At 41.2% G+C, this 14773-nt stretch overlaps 1 protein-coding gene across 1 annotated transcript in view; it reads right to left on the bottom strand.

Moving 5' to 3' along the window:
• Positions 1–8: 8 nt before the first annotated feature.
• ntn1a (netrin 1a) overlaps positions 9–14773 on the bottom strand; it is a 49684-nt gene continuing 34919 nt past the window's right edge. Inside the window, exons 5-7 of the mRNA XM_026358875.1 lie at positions 13462–13515; positions 6152–6226; positions 9–2038 (exon numbers count right to left, since the gene is read on the bottom strand). Coding sequence (XP_026214660.1) covers positions 1710–2038; positions 6152–6226; positions 13462–13515 — 458 coding nt within the window. The 3' untranslated portion in view covers positions 9–1709. The remainder of the gene's footprint in view (positions 2039–6151; positions 6227–13461; positions 13516–14773) is intronic.

Below are 14773 nucleotides of genomic sequence, written 5' to 3' on the forward strand. Positions count from 1 at the left end.
CTGTGTGATTTTTTTTTTTTTTTTTTTTTTGGCCTCGCATGCCATGGTGAAATCCAAACTGAACTGCATACAAATAAATGAGCAATGTGGTTTAAATCAAGCAGCGTCAAGTGACTGCAATTCGGCCTATTTCCCCCTGTGCAAGTGTAGAAGTGAAGAGAATTAATGTGACAGGTCAATGGGAGACTGGTGGCATAGAGTCCGTTTTAGTGAATGTACAGTCGTGCATTGTGTTCGCAAAAGGATGTGTGGACTGTAAAAGTATCTATCTGCAAGCCCGCCGTGCTGTAGGAATTATTCAAGATGAATACAAGCAAGTGTGAGGTGGGTTTCAAAATGTAATCTAACTAATTGTCAAGCACTTTTTGAAAGGAGTGGTTTGTGCTGAAGTTTGCATTTATCTGCATTAGGATCTGCACCTCACAAGGTAAGGAAATTCGTTTTTTATAACCTTTCTCGCTCACTGAGACTGAGGGGCAGGGGTCAATTAAGAGGATGGAACTTTGTCTTGAAAGCACATTTGTGAGGTGGTATAAAGAAAAACATTATTAAAGGAAAAAAGATCACTTGTGGCATTTCATATGTACGCACTTCCTGTCGGTACTGAGTTTGCACCTGTACATAATGTTGCTTCCTCTTTGCATAATGACCTACGTCCACAAAAATATAGATGAAATTAAAACTATAAAAAAACATTTTGTAGACGCCTAAGAACCAATAATCAGTAATATTTCTATCAACAACAGGTATGATTTTGTGGTATTTTTATAGCAATCACTGTGGCTGGCCTCTTGGTCTTTTGTAAGTCAGTTGTTAAACTGTTGGAAATAAAAAATAAATCACAGTTATTATAAGCACTGAGGATGAAATCGGTTTTAAATGCATTCTGTCTTTCAAAAAAAAAAAAAAAAGCATAATATTAACACTAGTAGCATCAGCAGCCGCATAGTTTCACATGTTCACATGCAGGTTTGTACAAATACTGGACCGAAATGTTTCCCCTGAAGACTGAGGAGGCAAAGAAAGGAGTGAAAGTGTGCTCAAGATGAATCTGGTCAAAATGCTTTAGTCAATACTGTTTCATATAGCTAGACTTTCTTCTGTCATCACCTCGGTGACTACTAAATGCACTGTGAATTTCTGTGGCTTTATGGCACAAGTTGTAACAAAAAATATTTCTGCCTCGTTCAGATCAGTGAAGACTTTTTGATGAAACAAGCTCGGAACAAGAAAAGCGTGCAGAGGCAACGTTGCAGTGGTTATTAAGCGGCTTTTTTCCTGTCACTTTTGCACCAGCAGAAAATGTCCATAAAATTAAACCATAAAATATAATGATTTCATACCGAGATAAAGAAAAAACAAAAACACAAATAACTTTATATACTGGTAATAGGTGCAAATTCGGCAAAATCCACAAGAGAGACAAATCTCAAAGTAAAATAAACCATAAAACCAAATCTGCAAGGTGAGCTCCTTCAACAAAAGTTCACTAGGAAAGAAACAACAAAAAAAAAAAAAAACAAATCATCCTAAATAATTCTCTTCATGCTTCTACACAAAAAAGCAGCGACATAAACAGTCTCTTCTCTGTCCATGGTCCTCTGTCTCTCTTTCACTCGTTTAGTTTTAAATCACCCGCTCAGCTTTTCCTCTTGACTTCCGCCCTCTCTCTCTCTCTCTCTCCGGCATCCTCTCCATCTTTTTGCCGTCTATGGCTTCTTGCACTTGCCTTTCTTCTCGCGCTGCTGGAACTTCCTGAGCCTGCGTGCCCACGTGTCCCTCCACTGGATAACCAGGCTGCCTTTGTCTGCCACCACCCCGCCCTGTCCGGGGGAGTCCTCGTCGTTCCCCAGCAGCAGGTACTTCTTCCCAGGCTTGATCTTGGGACACTTGCAGGCCACGTCTTTGGCGCGGACCCACAGGATCTGGTCACCGCGGCGGATGCGGCTCTCGCCCTGCTTGTAGACGGAGATGATGTTGACTGTGAACTTCCACCACTCGCCAGCTTTGTCTGCCTTCAGAATGTGGACCTGGACGGCTGCAGAGTGAGGTTGGGACACAATAAAGTGAGATTAGTTTCAGTACCACACGATCTATTTCTATGAGCATTTACTACCTTGAAGTTTGGCAAAACATACTGTGCTTTTACATTTTTCCTTCCATGCCTTCCAGTGGTAATCCAGACAAATACCCTCCCGGCCTTCTGAGCCAGTTTTCCCTTATAACAATTTCTACTCTGCTGAATTTTCTCTGTCATCGGATATTTATTGAGCTAATTAAATAAGATACGGCAGGTCCACTAACCACCTCCCTCCTTCATGAAGATATGCAGCTGTTTTTATTATTTTAATGACAAACTCCCTTTTGTTTCAATTTGCTGCGTCAGCGTCTCACCGAGAAGTAACCACCACATTCAAACATCTCTGTCACGATGGAAGGGAAGGGGCTTTTCTCTTCCAAGCTCCACTGGCTCATTCCCCTATGAACAAAGAGTTGGCAACTAAAAGAGAGAGGCTCGCAGCGAGTCCTGATCCACGCTGCGGCATAGAGGGATCATGTCACAATATCTTGAGCTTTGAAACCTTCCTAGAGGCCTGGCTGATTTGGCATCGAAATATCTGAATCAAAATAGTTCTGCGCTGTTGAAATGATTTCCAGATGTTATCTGTATTTACCACTATCTATTATAACTTAAGCAATAGCTGTATTTCTGCATAAAGATTCGTTTCACGTAACACAATTTAGCTTTTCTTTTGATGCCGAAGGAAGCTTCAACGTTTTTAGATTAGGGAAAACAAAACACGGATAACAGAAAACAAGAATTTCTGCAAATTATGACACGACATATCTTCAACAGAATACGCTATGCAGTACAATAGATATGATTTAGGGAACGTTGAACATATTTTAGATTTCAGCACTGACTCAGTCGTCATCCTTTTTGTGATCAGCTACTGGTAACCTTACTTGTGCAGTTTGAATACTGTTTTTATCCTCAGTGGAAAAGGCTGGTGCACGTTGCAGTTATGATATACAGCTCCCCATGCATTATGTCCATTACCACTGACACAGCAGTATGATTTGTAATGTGATTAGACGGTAGGTTAGGGCTATTAGAGACATTAGCTAGAAAGACACTCAGTGAAATCATATGATAAATGAACTGGTACGGTCCATAGAGGGAGAGAGGGAGAGAAATAAAGAGTGAATAAAGGCAGGAAAGAGAGGGCTGCCTTTCATGGATCCCACCCCAAGAACATATCAATATGTATTTTATTGACCAAATCTCTATTAAGTTCCATTATAGTTCTTCTGTACTTATGAACCACCTTGTTACACTGGTTTCACCTTCAGTGTAGTAACTAATGGAGATTGAACATCACCACTAAAAGTATATCCTGCATGCAGGGCAGGTTTTTGAACCGTACATGTTGGATCCCTGCTGTGACTGACTCACGCTTTATGAACAGTGAAGAGCGTTCAGGTAAAACACAGTGGTGTGGCCCCGAAGGTTTGGAAAAATCAAACAAAACCTTCTTGGTAAGTAACATTTTAGTTCAGTCCTTTTCTCCTGTATATACCATGTTGTTGTGGTGACAGTAGCTGGGTTGGTAGAGCAGTTATCTACAAACCCCAGGGTTAGTGGTTCGATTTTTGCTTCCTCCTGGCTCCTTGGACAAGACACAAAAACACAGTAGTAGAGCTGATATGTACTGTCTGGCAACTGTCCAGCCACAGTTTCACCAAGTGGATCATTAAAGTATGTTATTATTAATATTATCATTGGTAATATGAATATGACTTTAACATAAAAGCCAGAGGGGAAACAGTCTGGCTCTGTCCAGAGTAACAAAATCTGCTTTGGCTGTTTAAACCATAAAAAAAATGAAGTGGAAACATAACAAGTTTTTCATGTAGGAGCTATTTATTGTACAGGGACAGTAACTTTCTTTCATTCTTGTACTACCTGAGACTCCAAGAACTCGATCAAATCAGCCTGTACATTTAAAACTTGTTTGTTGATAGTGGCTCTCAACAAGAAAGTCAATGAGCAGATTAGTTTCTGTAAAGTCCTAAAGGTTTGAAAAGCCTTTAGACTCCGCTATACTGTTGTCCTGACCTGTGTTGTGCCTATAAATCTCCTCGTCTCCTCATCTGTTCTGACCTAAGGGTGACCTCTGCAGCACCTTGCACCTACCAGCTGCCACCAGGTGCTGTTTCCTCTGTTTGTGTTTGGACAACAATCACTAAAAAGCTTAGAGTAGTTGTCCCAGGGATTTTTCTAGGATGAGACATTTCCACCGTCTAATTGCACCCCGCTCCCTCCCGTGGTTCTTTATGCGTGTCTGTATATTGACCACAGAAGCTTGCAGCATCATTTCCCCGCGCAGCGTGGAGCCCAGCTCCCCCGCTGATCTTTTCTAAACACTCCAAAGCTGTGTTCTTCTCTCAACTTATGCAGTAGATTTACATCGTGTTTGACTTTTCCATCAGCCTCACTGAGCTTGTGTCTCATAAACACTGTTACAGGGCATCTCGTTCTGCTCTGTTATGAATCACGAATATGCTGTTGCAAAGTATGGATGGTTATGATCAGAAGCTTCTCATTTACATGGCCTGCAGTCCCCCTTGTGAGGCCAGGGAGAAAGTGAATTACACAGCAGATGATGCTACCATTTAATACTAATGGTGGACAACTGGATTGAATGAAGGGAAACAGTAACTGACATGTTTTTTAAAAAGTTTTTTTAATTGTTGTTCTTCTCCTAATTATGAGTGCTTTAAATTAGCATGGATATACATACACTTACGTATGTACTTAATCAATAGTTTACCTTATAGTTTTATAGTCTAATGAAATGCTACTGAAATCCAGAGTTCCTATTGGCTCACATTTCTGCTCACCCTCCCTAATAATCTTTCCTGCATATACACAGAAACTGTGTCCTTGTCCTTGTCTTGGTTTTATCACTTGGTATCATCATATAGCAGTACCAGCAGATCCTGGCTTCACTTGATTGTCTTCGGAGACGCACCTACAGCACATGAGGGTACTCAGTATGTGTTGAGTGATGGTTTCTCCTGCAGGAAATCCTGCTGTCACGTTTCCTCTATACCTCCTCACCCTCGATAGATAGATTCTGCCAGCTTTAATCATTCAGGTGTTACATAGCTGTTGACTTAACTGTTCTACTGATAAATATTTGACTGCTTCTTGTCTCTAACTGTAGATAAAAAAAAATAAACCTGAATTTATCTGCTTCTCAGCCAAACCAGAAAAGTGTACAGAGAACCATGTAGGTGACACATTGATGCTTGAACTAGTGCATATTTCAAAAATGAGGTTCTTGTCATGACACCAGCAGCAAGATAGGCACTAGTAGAAGAGGAGGTGTCTATAAGCTGACCCCTAATTCCTTCAAATCCCTGCAGAACAAAGGGCAGGCCTGTCCATCACTCTGCTGAGGTATGCTGCAGGATGCCTCTGCTTGGTTGACCGATTCAGCTGCCTGACTTAAATCAGGGGAGGGGACAGAGGGAGGGAAAGAGGGGAGAGGTCATCTGTCTTATCCACACCTTGAATGGCATGGTGGACAGACGGTCACAGGAATGCAGCAAGAAATGCATCAGTTGTGGGGGGAAGTCGGCTGCCTTAATGAGGATCTCTTAGAGAGCACTCACTGTCCATCACAGTGCCTTTTCTTTATCTGCTCGGCTCTCTCTCTCTCTCTCTCACACACACACACACACACACACACACACACCACGGCCTTCTTTATCCTGCCGTTTCTCTCCCTTCTGTTTGTCTGCTTCTCTCCTCCTTCTTGAAGATCTGCTAACCTCTCTTTGATCCTTTGTCCCCCTCTTAAGAAAGCCAGAGCAGGGCATCAGTAAAACACTTCTCTTGTAAACTTTAGCACCAAAAGGAGTGAGAACACATGCACATCACAGGAATAAAATGTTACGGAGTGATTCCATCGCCCCTAAAAACTTTAATGCACTCGTCTGTAGGATATGACCAACTTCGTTTTTCTAACCGCACCCCAGTGAGTGAAAAAATTAACTGCGTTTCTTCCATCACAGCACATGTTCACATGAAACCCCAGAATGCCAGGTCACTGGTGAGCTATGTGTTTGTCTGTTGACTCACCGTAATCTTTCTTGCAGTACTTCTTCATGTTGATTTTCAGTTTGCCTTTGGACGCCTTGCAGTAAGAGTCGCAGTCTGCAACAATACAATGGGAGAAAATGTAGTTAGTAGGTTTGAGGGAGAAAAGTAATTACGGGTGCATTATGTAGTAAAATGGATGCTGTGTTGTTTTTTACTATTTAATTGTGTGGGTTCTTTGAATGCAATTATATAATATAACATTATAACATACAATATATAACATATATAACATTATAAATATCACTGTAGGTGATTTTTACACAGGTCCATAACCCACTGTAATTTGCAAGGCCTTAGCATACACGACTTTTCATTTTAATCAGGAAATTCTTTCCAGGCTTTTATCAAAGGCATTTTGACAGAAATCTTGAAGATAAATATAAATATAAATATAAATAGGCTGGGGCAATTAAACATAAGATAGTTTTTTTTTTTTTTTTTCAATTTTCCTTCCTGAATCTAAAACTGAAAACTGAGCAGAGAAGGCTGCTGTTGTTTTTTTTTTTTTCTCACTGCAAAGTGGATTTAGCAAGAAGACAAAGACATAAAAGAAAGAAAAAACAGAAAGAAGCCTTTTGTCCAGTTTTGGAAAACAATAATGATGACAGGATTTCTTTACATAATTGTTTTTGGCTGACAGGTGGGCACACATCTTTCTAGTTGTCTAACTGTGTGGGGTCACCGCTGGAAGAATATGCTCTGAGTATATTAGTTGTGGTGGAGGAATAAACCCTCCAACTTGCCACCTCAGCTCACAACCTTCTGAAAAAAATAAACCCACAACTTTGGGATCACTTGAAGGCCCCAGCGAGGACCATGTCAAGCTTTAGTATTAACTGCAGTGTGGACAGAGGAAAAAAAGCACTGAGGGCTGGCAGCTATTGGACAGACTGGAGGGTGGGGGGTTGAGAAGGGCGTCAATGCAACACAAAAGGGAGGTCAGGAAGGGAAAATTAGTCATCCATGAAGCAGAGGACCCTTTTTAGTGGGGGGACGGGATGTCCACTCTGGATGCCATGAACAAATAAATATCTCATGCAGGGGGTCACCCAAAACGCCTCACGGCCTTCTGCTGTGAAGAAGCTCATACACACTTGTTTATGTATCACTGTGGAGCCCTGTGATAGTTCATTTAATGCAAATAGTGACTTCAGTACATCTAAATGTGTACTGATGACCATGTATTTACACTTTGAGCTGATTTATTTTTTGGATACAATCTCACAGGGGGTTTTATTTTTGCTAGACACAGTTAAATTAAATTCAACATGTATGTATGTATATATCATGTGCAAATATGATGCAAGATGTAAAGTAAGTAAGTAAGTAAGGTAAGTTCTCTAATTCAAGATGTGACTTTTCATATACAGGGACAGATGCAGTGTTACTCTTCCACTGTATTTGTTGTTGCTGCCTTTTCTGTCTCTACACCTTCACACAGGGGGTATGCATATGCTTTCATTTTTATGATAGATTACCATGAGGTGAAGGAGGCAACAGGCCATTCCACCCTCCACTTTGCTGGCCCCTGAAATCCCAGTTCATAGCTTCAGTGATTACCCCATGCCGTGCTGTCACACTGCCAGCCACTTATGGCGAGAGCCAAAATAATGTGAGGTGACGCCATATCATAGAAAAGTTTGTCTTTTTTTTTCTCTCGTCCTTTAGCCCTTTCCCAACTGGCATAAATTGGATCCAGAGTGCTGATTTTCTTTTCTGCTTCAGTGCTGTGAGTTGTAATGAGTATAGTAAAACAAAAGAGGGAAACTAAAGAGGTAGGAAGAGGTGGCTGGACAGTACTGGAGCATAGTAATGGGGTGGTGGAAGCAGTACTGGACCTTTCAGGCAGCCTGAATATGAACAAACTGCATTGTTGTGATGAGATCTTAGCTCCATGCCTTTACTCCCTTTTATACTATGTTTGAATGAGGTTGCCTGGGGAACACCGTGACAAGAAAAAATGCACCCCCAAAAAAAGGAAGGAGGTGGGAGAATGGATACTGGTAGAGAGCAGCGGGGTGGAGTGGTTGACAAAAAAAAAAAAAAAAAAAGAAGAAGAAGAGAAGCAGAGTGAAGTTTATCAGGGGGGTGGGATGAAGAAAAGGAGGATCAGGACCAGATCAGCAAAAAAACGCCCCAAAGCCTCACAGGCGTGTTAGCAAGGCCACAAAGCTGAAGCTGGTAATATGGCAGAAAATAGAGAGAGTAACAAACACAGGCAAAGTAAATGAAACAGAGGAGTCTATATGAGCTACACCTGATTACCATGTAAATGATTCGAGAAGGAGCTGTGGAAAAGAAGCTTTTGTTTTCCCATAACCCCCCTTGATGCCATCATGATACTTCTCTTTGATAGCCTTTCGTTCCCCATTAGTGTACCCCTGAGACACAACTCCAGGTCCCGCTGAGAGCGCCCCGAGATCCCCATTTAGGGCCAGGCAGTCCCCTACCGTGAGGACAAATGTTCCCTTTGTGTGCATGTTACAAGCAAGGGAAGTGGGAGCAGTCCAGTAGCACTGAGCTAAAATGTGCTCTGGGTGTTCTGAGCAGATGTAGTTACTACAGCGCTTTGTTTCCTGCCTTTCACAGCAATGAGAAGTGTGTAACTGAGAGCTGGACCTTTGCCCCTTCTATCAAAGTGCTGTACAACCCTTAAAGCTAATCGTTTTCATTTGGGACACTTCTTACTCAAGTTGTTCTTTGACGGGACAGAGTACTGTACAGTTCTTCTGGTTTGAGCCAAAAGGTTACTATTTTTTAAGTAGTAGTACAATGGCACATCATAAAAATCATCATAAATGTAAAAAAATGTGGTAGACAACGCTGTGTACAAGCTTGTGTATACCCATTACAACTTTGCTTACTGACCCTTAACATTCATTGTGTGCAGGCAACAGGTGCTGCAAGCAGACAACAACAATGGCCACATTAAAACGATGAGCAACAACTACCATTCGCCAGTTCTTAAATGTTAGGGGGACAGAATACAACATTCAATGTTTGATCATTTTACATATTTGCATTTTGCACAATGCAAGATAATGACATTAGGTACTAATTTCTCTGGGCATCAATCTGACTATTAATAAAAGAAATAATGTATTTTTTTTATATTATATTACCAATTTTAACAGTTGGTAATTGGTTTAAACACTATATAGTATAAATACAGTATATACTGTAATGCATGTGCCTCATAGATACGGTCTCTGCAGAAATCTAAAAAGTAACACACTGATTTAAGGAGATAACTACTTCAAAAACAATACGCATCTATTCAGAAACTCAACTTTTAGTATCCACAAAATATTAGATAGTGATAAAAAAGCAGCTGTTCAGGGAAAAAAAGGGGAAAATATTTGTTGTGAATGAATTTCTAAAAAACTAACTAATAACTACTTACTCCTGTGTGGTTAAATCTATAATAATACATGACAGTCAATTGTATTTTGTATTAAGAATGTGTATGAAAATTAATTTGTAAATGAGGCTGTCAAATAAAACACTTGCAGTGCAATACTGTCTTCCAAATTGCAAGAGAGTAAATGAGAAAGTATTCAAAAATAATACAGTGGCAAGAAAAAGTATGTGAACCTTTTGGAATTTCATGGTTTTCTGCATTAATTTGTCATAAAACATCTGATCTTCATCTAAATCAAGAGTAATAACAAATACTTGACAGTAACAAATTGCTCATTCTTCCTGCAGAACTGCTTTTATTTCTGTCATATTCTTTGGACGTCTCATGTGTGGCTCTCTTCAAGTCGTTTCTATAGCATGTCTATTGGGTTGAGGTCTGGATACAACATACTCTCAGTATCAGAGGTACCAGAGACCAGGAGGTGTAAATGACAGTTTGGGAGGAGGGCTCTCTCCCTCAAACACAGTGATTGAGAAACACATTGCGGCAAATAAAGCATGTAATTAGATTATGGAGCCCAGTGTGCTGCCCTGCCTTTATCCTCTTCTGCTCTGCGCTGGGCTGCTCACACCAGAGCTGTGAGTTTGGATCCTGTCCAGCAAGGACACAGGGAGAGAAAGAAGACAGAAAGAGAAGGAGCCCTCCACTTCTTCTCCCATTGTATTGTCGGAAAGTAGAAGATGGTTTGTTTTGACAAACTACAGCCAGCGGAGAAACCGAAGAAGACTTTACTCTTACTCTAGGGTGGCATGCAATCAGCTCCCATCGGTTGGATCGTCCTCTGTTACTGTAACCGATGACTTTAAGATGAGTCAGTGGGGACTCCTATTGGTTATCAGCCTGTGGTTACACATGGAAAGAGGAAATAATCCTGCCAAGTATTTCATGTCATTAAAAAGTTTTTTGAACACAGGAGTAGAAACTGAATTCCTGAAGAGTTTTATACTGATACCGTATTCCTATTAAACACGTCTTGTATCACTCTTTCTTCGCTCACTCTCTCGTATAATTAAGCAGCGTAATAAGATCCCCTGTTGTCATGACTGTAAAGAGCAGTGGAGTCACAGAATACTAAACAGGGTGGGTGAGGCAAGACTCATGTCCAAAAAATCCAAGGAGGGGTCCGCCACAGATTCTGATCACTTCCAGCCTCAGACGAGACACACACACATATATATATGACTGAACCTCGTCACCCTTATGAGCCTCATCGTCGTCACTCCAATTCTCCTTCTCCTCATCATCATTAGTTACTTTCACATCCTGTGTATCCCGACAGGCCCGGGCGGCCATCACAGGGTCATCAGCGGTTAATCTCCTCCACATTTCGTTGCCGTGCAGACGTCTCTGTCATGACCCGTGGGAGTGGCGACCCACACCATCCGTGACCCACCAGCACAATGTGTGTTTTGTCTGCGCCACACCATCGGAGGTATTCTCCATGCATTCCAGCCATCAGTGTGGTCAAAAGGGGGAGCGCCTTGCTGCAGGAGACAAATTAATAACCGCTCCATTTCCCTCACACCCTCCATTCACGCCCTCCCACCGCCACCACCACCGCCAAAAAAATCGGATTCCCCCTTGTTTGGCTGAGCCGCAATGAGGCACCTGCCTTCCAGCTGTCACTCCAACACCCTCTAGTATAACACACACACATTTTACCTTTGTGACGTGTATTTCCACATTTGCCCTCAACATCTCTTAAATGATTTCTGAATCCTTCTTCATGCCTTCTTCGTCTTCTTCTGTGTCTTTCCTTCATACCAGTGTCCTCTGCCCCTCCGTCTTTTTTCTATTCGGCTTTTCCCTCATGTTTTTTTTTTTTTTGTATTTAAATTTTTTTGTTATGTAGTTTTAGCATTTTCTCCAAATGAATTTGGTTTCCTGTTTTCCTTGTGACAAAAGTAATCTAAAACTAGTTAAATTGATTCATTGCTTTTTGTCTCTGTACTCCTGTCTGTACTTTAATTTTATTTAAGGTCATAAATAATTTCAATAAATAAATACATAAATAAAAAGCAGCAATATTCTTCCTCTTCTTGCTGTTACTACTTCTAATGCAACTGTTGCTAATATTACTATTGCTAATATTAAAGAGTGTGCTAATTAGTATTTTTAAACATGTATAACAATAATGTAAACTGTACTGCAGGTCATAGTAGTGGAGTAAGATGGAAAATATTGTTCAGTGCTCTGATAAAATTGACCACATCTGTTTGCAGTCATGTATTATGTGATATCATAGCTGTTCGAATACCAGGCTGAGCAGAGGTTGGTTGTTCTGTGACCTTCTGAAGAGGCTCAGAGGGTAATATATGCATCCCCTGGGCCTCAAGCCCAGGTGGTCCAGCAGGACCCTGGGATACTCATGATTCTGACATGACCAACACAGGACGTCCATCAAGTTGCTCCAGGCTCCAATCTGCTTTGTTTCAACCTCTCTGGACTGAAGGGGCTCGCGCACATTACACATATGACAGGGGATTCCCAGAACTCTGATCCACAATTAGATTATCTGTAGCTTCAGAGTCCGAACCACTACACAGTCCCCTTCAGGTTGTGTTTACATTAGTTCAATGATATGGTTTAATCAGCGGATGTAGCATCCAAAATGGCTACAGACAAACCTTCACGTAGCAGCTCGGAACTGGGGGCATATAAATTTCCTCCAAATGAAGAAAAAACATGTTTGAATGTATTTTACAACTTTTAACTGTCAAAAGGTTAAAAGAGAAAATAAGTTAATATTCAGTAGTGTGGTCGTCTCACTCATCTTTTAACTCCTCAGTAAGGTGAAGGAAATTTCCTACACTCTAATAGTGAACAGATTCCTGACAAGGGGGCGCAGTGAACCTCCAGATTTTCTAGCTCGGCACCACCCACAGTGTTATGTGAAGACAAAGCGTGAAACAGAGGGAGACGAAGGAGGTGGAGGAGAGCAAAATGAGACTGAAGGCGAAAAGAAAAGAGGAGGAGGAGGAGGAAGGTTGGGGACCCTGGATATCTCGGCTGTGCTGTCAATCGAAGTCGTAGTTAGGGACCTCAGAGGGCCCAACAACAGCTGCAGGAGCCTCTTACAAACACTCACATACCTTGAGCCTCCTGTAACTTCATGGGTGACACAGTGTGAACATGCGCTGAGCCAGATGACTCAACCTTTCCGCCATGAGGCCAAAAGACAAAAAGCGGAGCTTATTGCTCCAGCGGAGTCTGCCCAGGTATATCTGTTCAGTAATGTAAAGCAACGTTTCACAACCAGAACTTCAATCAATCAGAAAGCTTGTGGTCCAGAGGAGAGGAGTTCATCATTACCTACAATTTATAGTTTTCCAGATTTAAGGACATATGTATCATCTGGCTTACGTATGTGGTCGAACAACAAACCCTAATGTTATACCCTGTCCTTAAAGAAAGTACAACTGGATCCTACGTTAGAGTACAAGATCTAGTTTCCTCAGTCAGGCCGTCTCTTGCTTCACTGCATCAGGCAGCGAAATAATGAGTTTGGAGGGATGAAAAATCATAAATCAAACAAACTGCCAGGCCCCAGTGCTGCACACCAAATCAACACCCTACTGCGCCACAGTTAGACTGATTAATTGTGAAATTGTGGGAGATTAAAGGAGGCAGACCCCAGAGCTGCCGCTAATGGATTCAATATTCATGAAGCCCTAATAACGAGGTGGAGGGCAAGAGGGATCCAGTTTATCTCGTAGTCTGTTTTTACACTAGTGGCAAAACATTGGGGGGAGATGTAGAAGAGCTGGAAAATCCCACATTCATCTATTAGATACAGTAAATCCACAACACCACGCTTTGCTTTGTGTAACAACGTAAAGGTGAATTTAAAAGCATCGACTCTACTCACCTGATGGCTCTTCTGTGCTGCTGGATGGAGTCGTAGGAAGTGCAACTGGAATCTCTACTCCCATAGAAAAAAAAACACAAAGATAGATTTCAGTTTCATTGTTGCATGCATCTGTACAGTTCACATGTTTATGTCTGAGCGTGTATGCATGAATGTGCATATTTAATAAAGTCGTTTTAAAACAACTGTTAGAAACAATTAATCATAGAAATTAAAGGACGTCATCAGACTTTTTATTTTCAATAGATGAGCTTTTGCAAATGCGTGTTATGTTAATTTTGGACTGTATATTTACAAAATATTTAAGTGAGAGGGAAGTGCGGAGTCTTCTTTCCTCACGCTATGATATATCTGATAGATTAAATCTCAACAGGAATGCCTAGTATAATAGCAGCCTGGGACTTGTAGACATTGACCATGTAATCACTGTTTTATTTCCACTCAGACATTTGTTGCATGTCATTCCCTGTCTGATCAACCTAATACTATGTCAACTACCAACAGTCTCAAATAAAGTTGTCCTCCTGCTTTGCACCCTGCTGGAGTCACCTACAACAGAGCTGCTAGCAGTTTGGAAGTCCACAGGTATGATCCTCTCAGCCCTCCTTCATACTCAAGTGTTTAGGGAAGAGATTACCCTCTCATCTCCAAAGGAGCAGGATTGAGACAGACGATATTTAAAACACACATAATGTATTTTTGTGACTGTGGACATGAAGAAAAGAAGGGGCTCAACAAAAAGTCTGCACCTAGCCGTGAAGGTGGGGGGCGCATGCAAAGTGAGAAAAAGTGTACAACAGTAGTGGTGTCAGCAGTGCAAACGTCATGAGCGAAGATACAGTAGAAAGAAACCAAGTGTTCTGGTAAAGTAAAGTCCGACTTTCTTGGCTGGGCTTGAGGAAACCTGCTTCCTTCTCTCTGAATGTTCGAAGTATTTACTGTATGTTTACTCCATAAATCAGAATCAGTGGAAATGTGTGTGTGCCTGTTGTTGACAAGTCAACATAACGAAGCCTCCTCCCATGACAAATTGGTCTAAATAATGAAAAGAAAAACAACCACTGCCAAAACAACAATGCCTAAAGGTCCCTTTAGGCTCATGTGGGTATTTGTAATTGCACTGATGATTACCGATCTAAATATCTATCAATATTTAGCCTCTCTTTTAAATCATGTTCTTGGTTCTCAGAAGTGACTTGTGGATTTATGTCTGACAGTGCTGGAAGGTATATGTGAGGTCAAAGATATAGTATCGCTGTTTATTTACACTGTTTATCAAAATGTTAAACTTAGGAAGCACTGATGCTCAATC

This window comes from Anabas testudineus, chromosome 1 (genome assembly GCF_900324465.2).
Source record: "Anabas testudineus chromosome 1, fAnaTes1.2, whole genome shotgun sequence".
Lineage (NCBI taxonomy): Eukaryota > Metazoa > Chordata > Actinopteri > Anabantiformes > Anabantidae > Anabas > Anabas testudineus.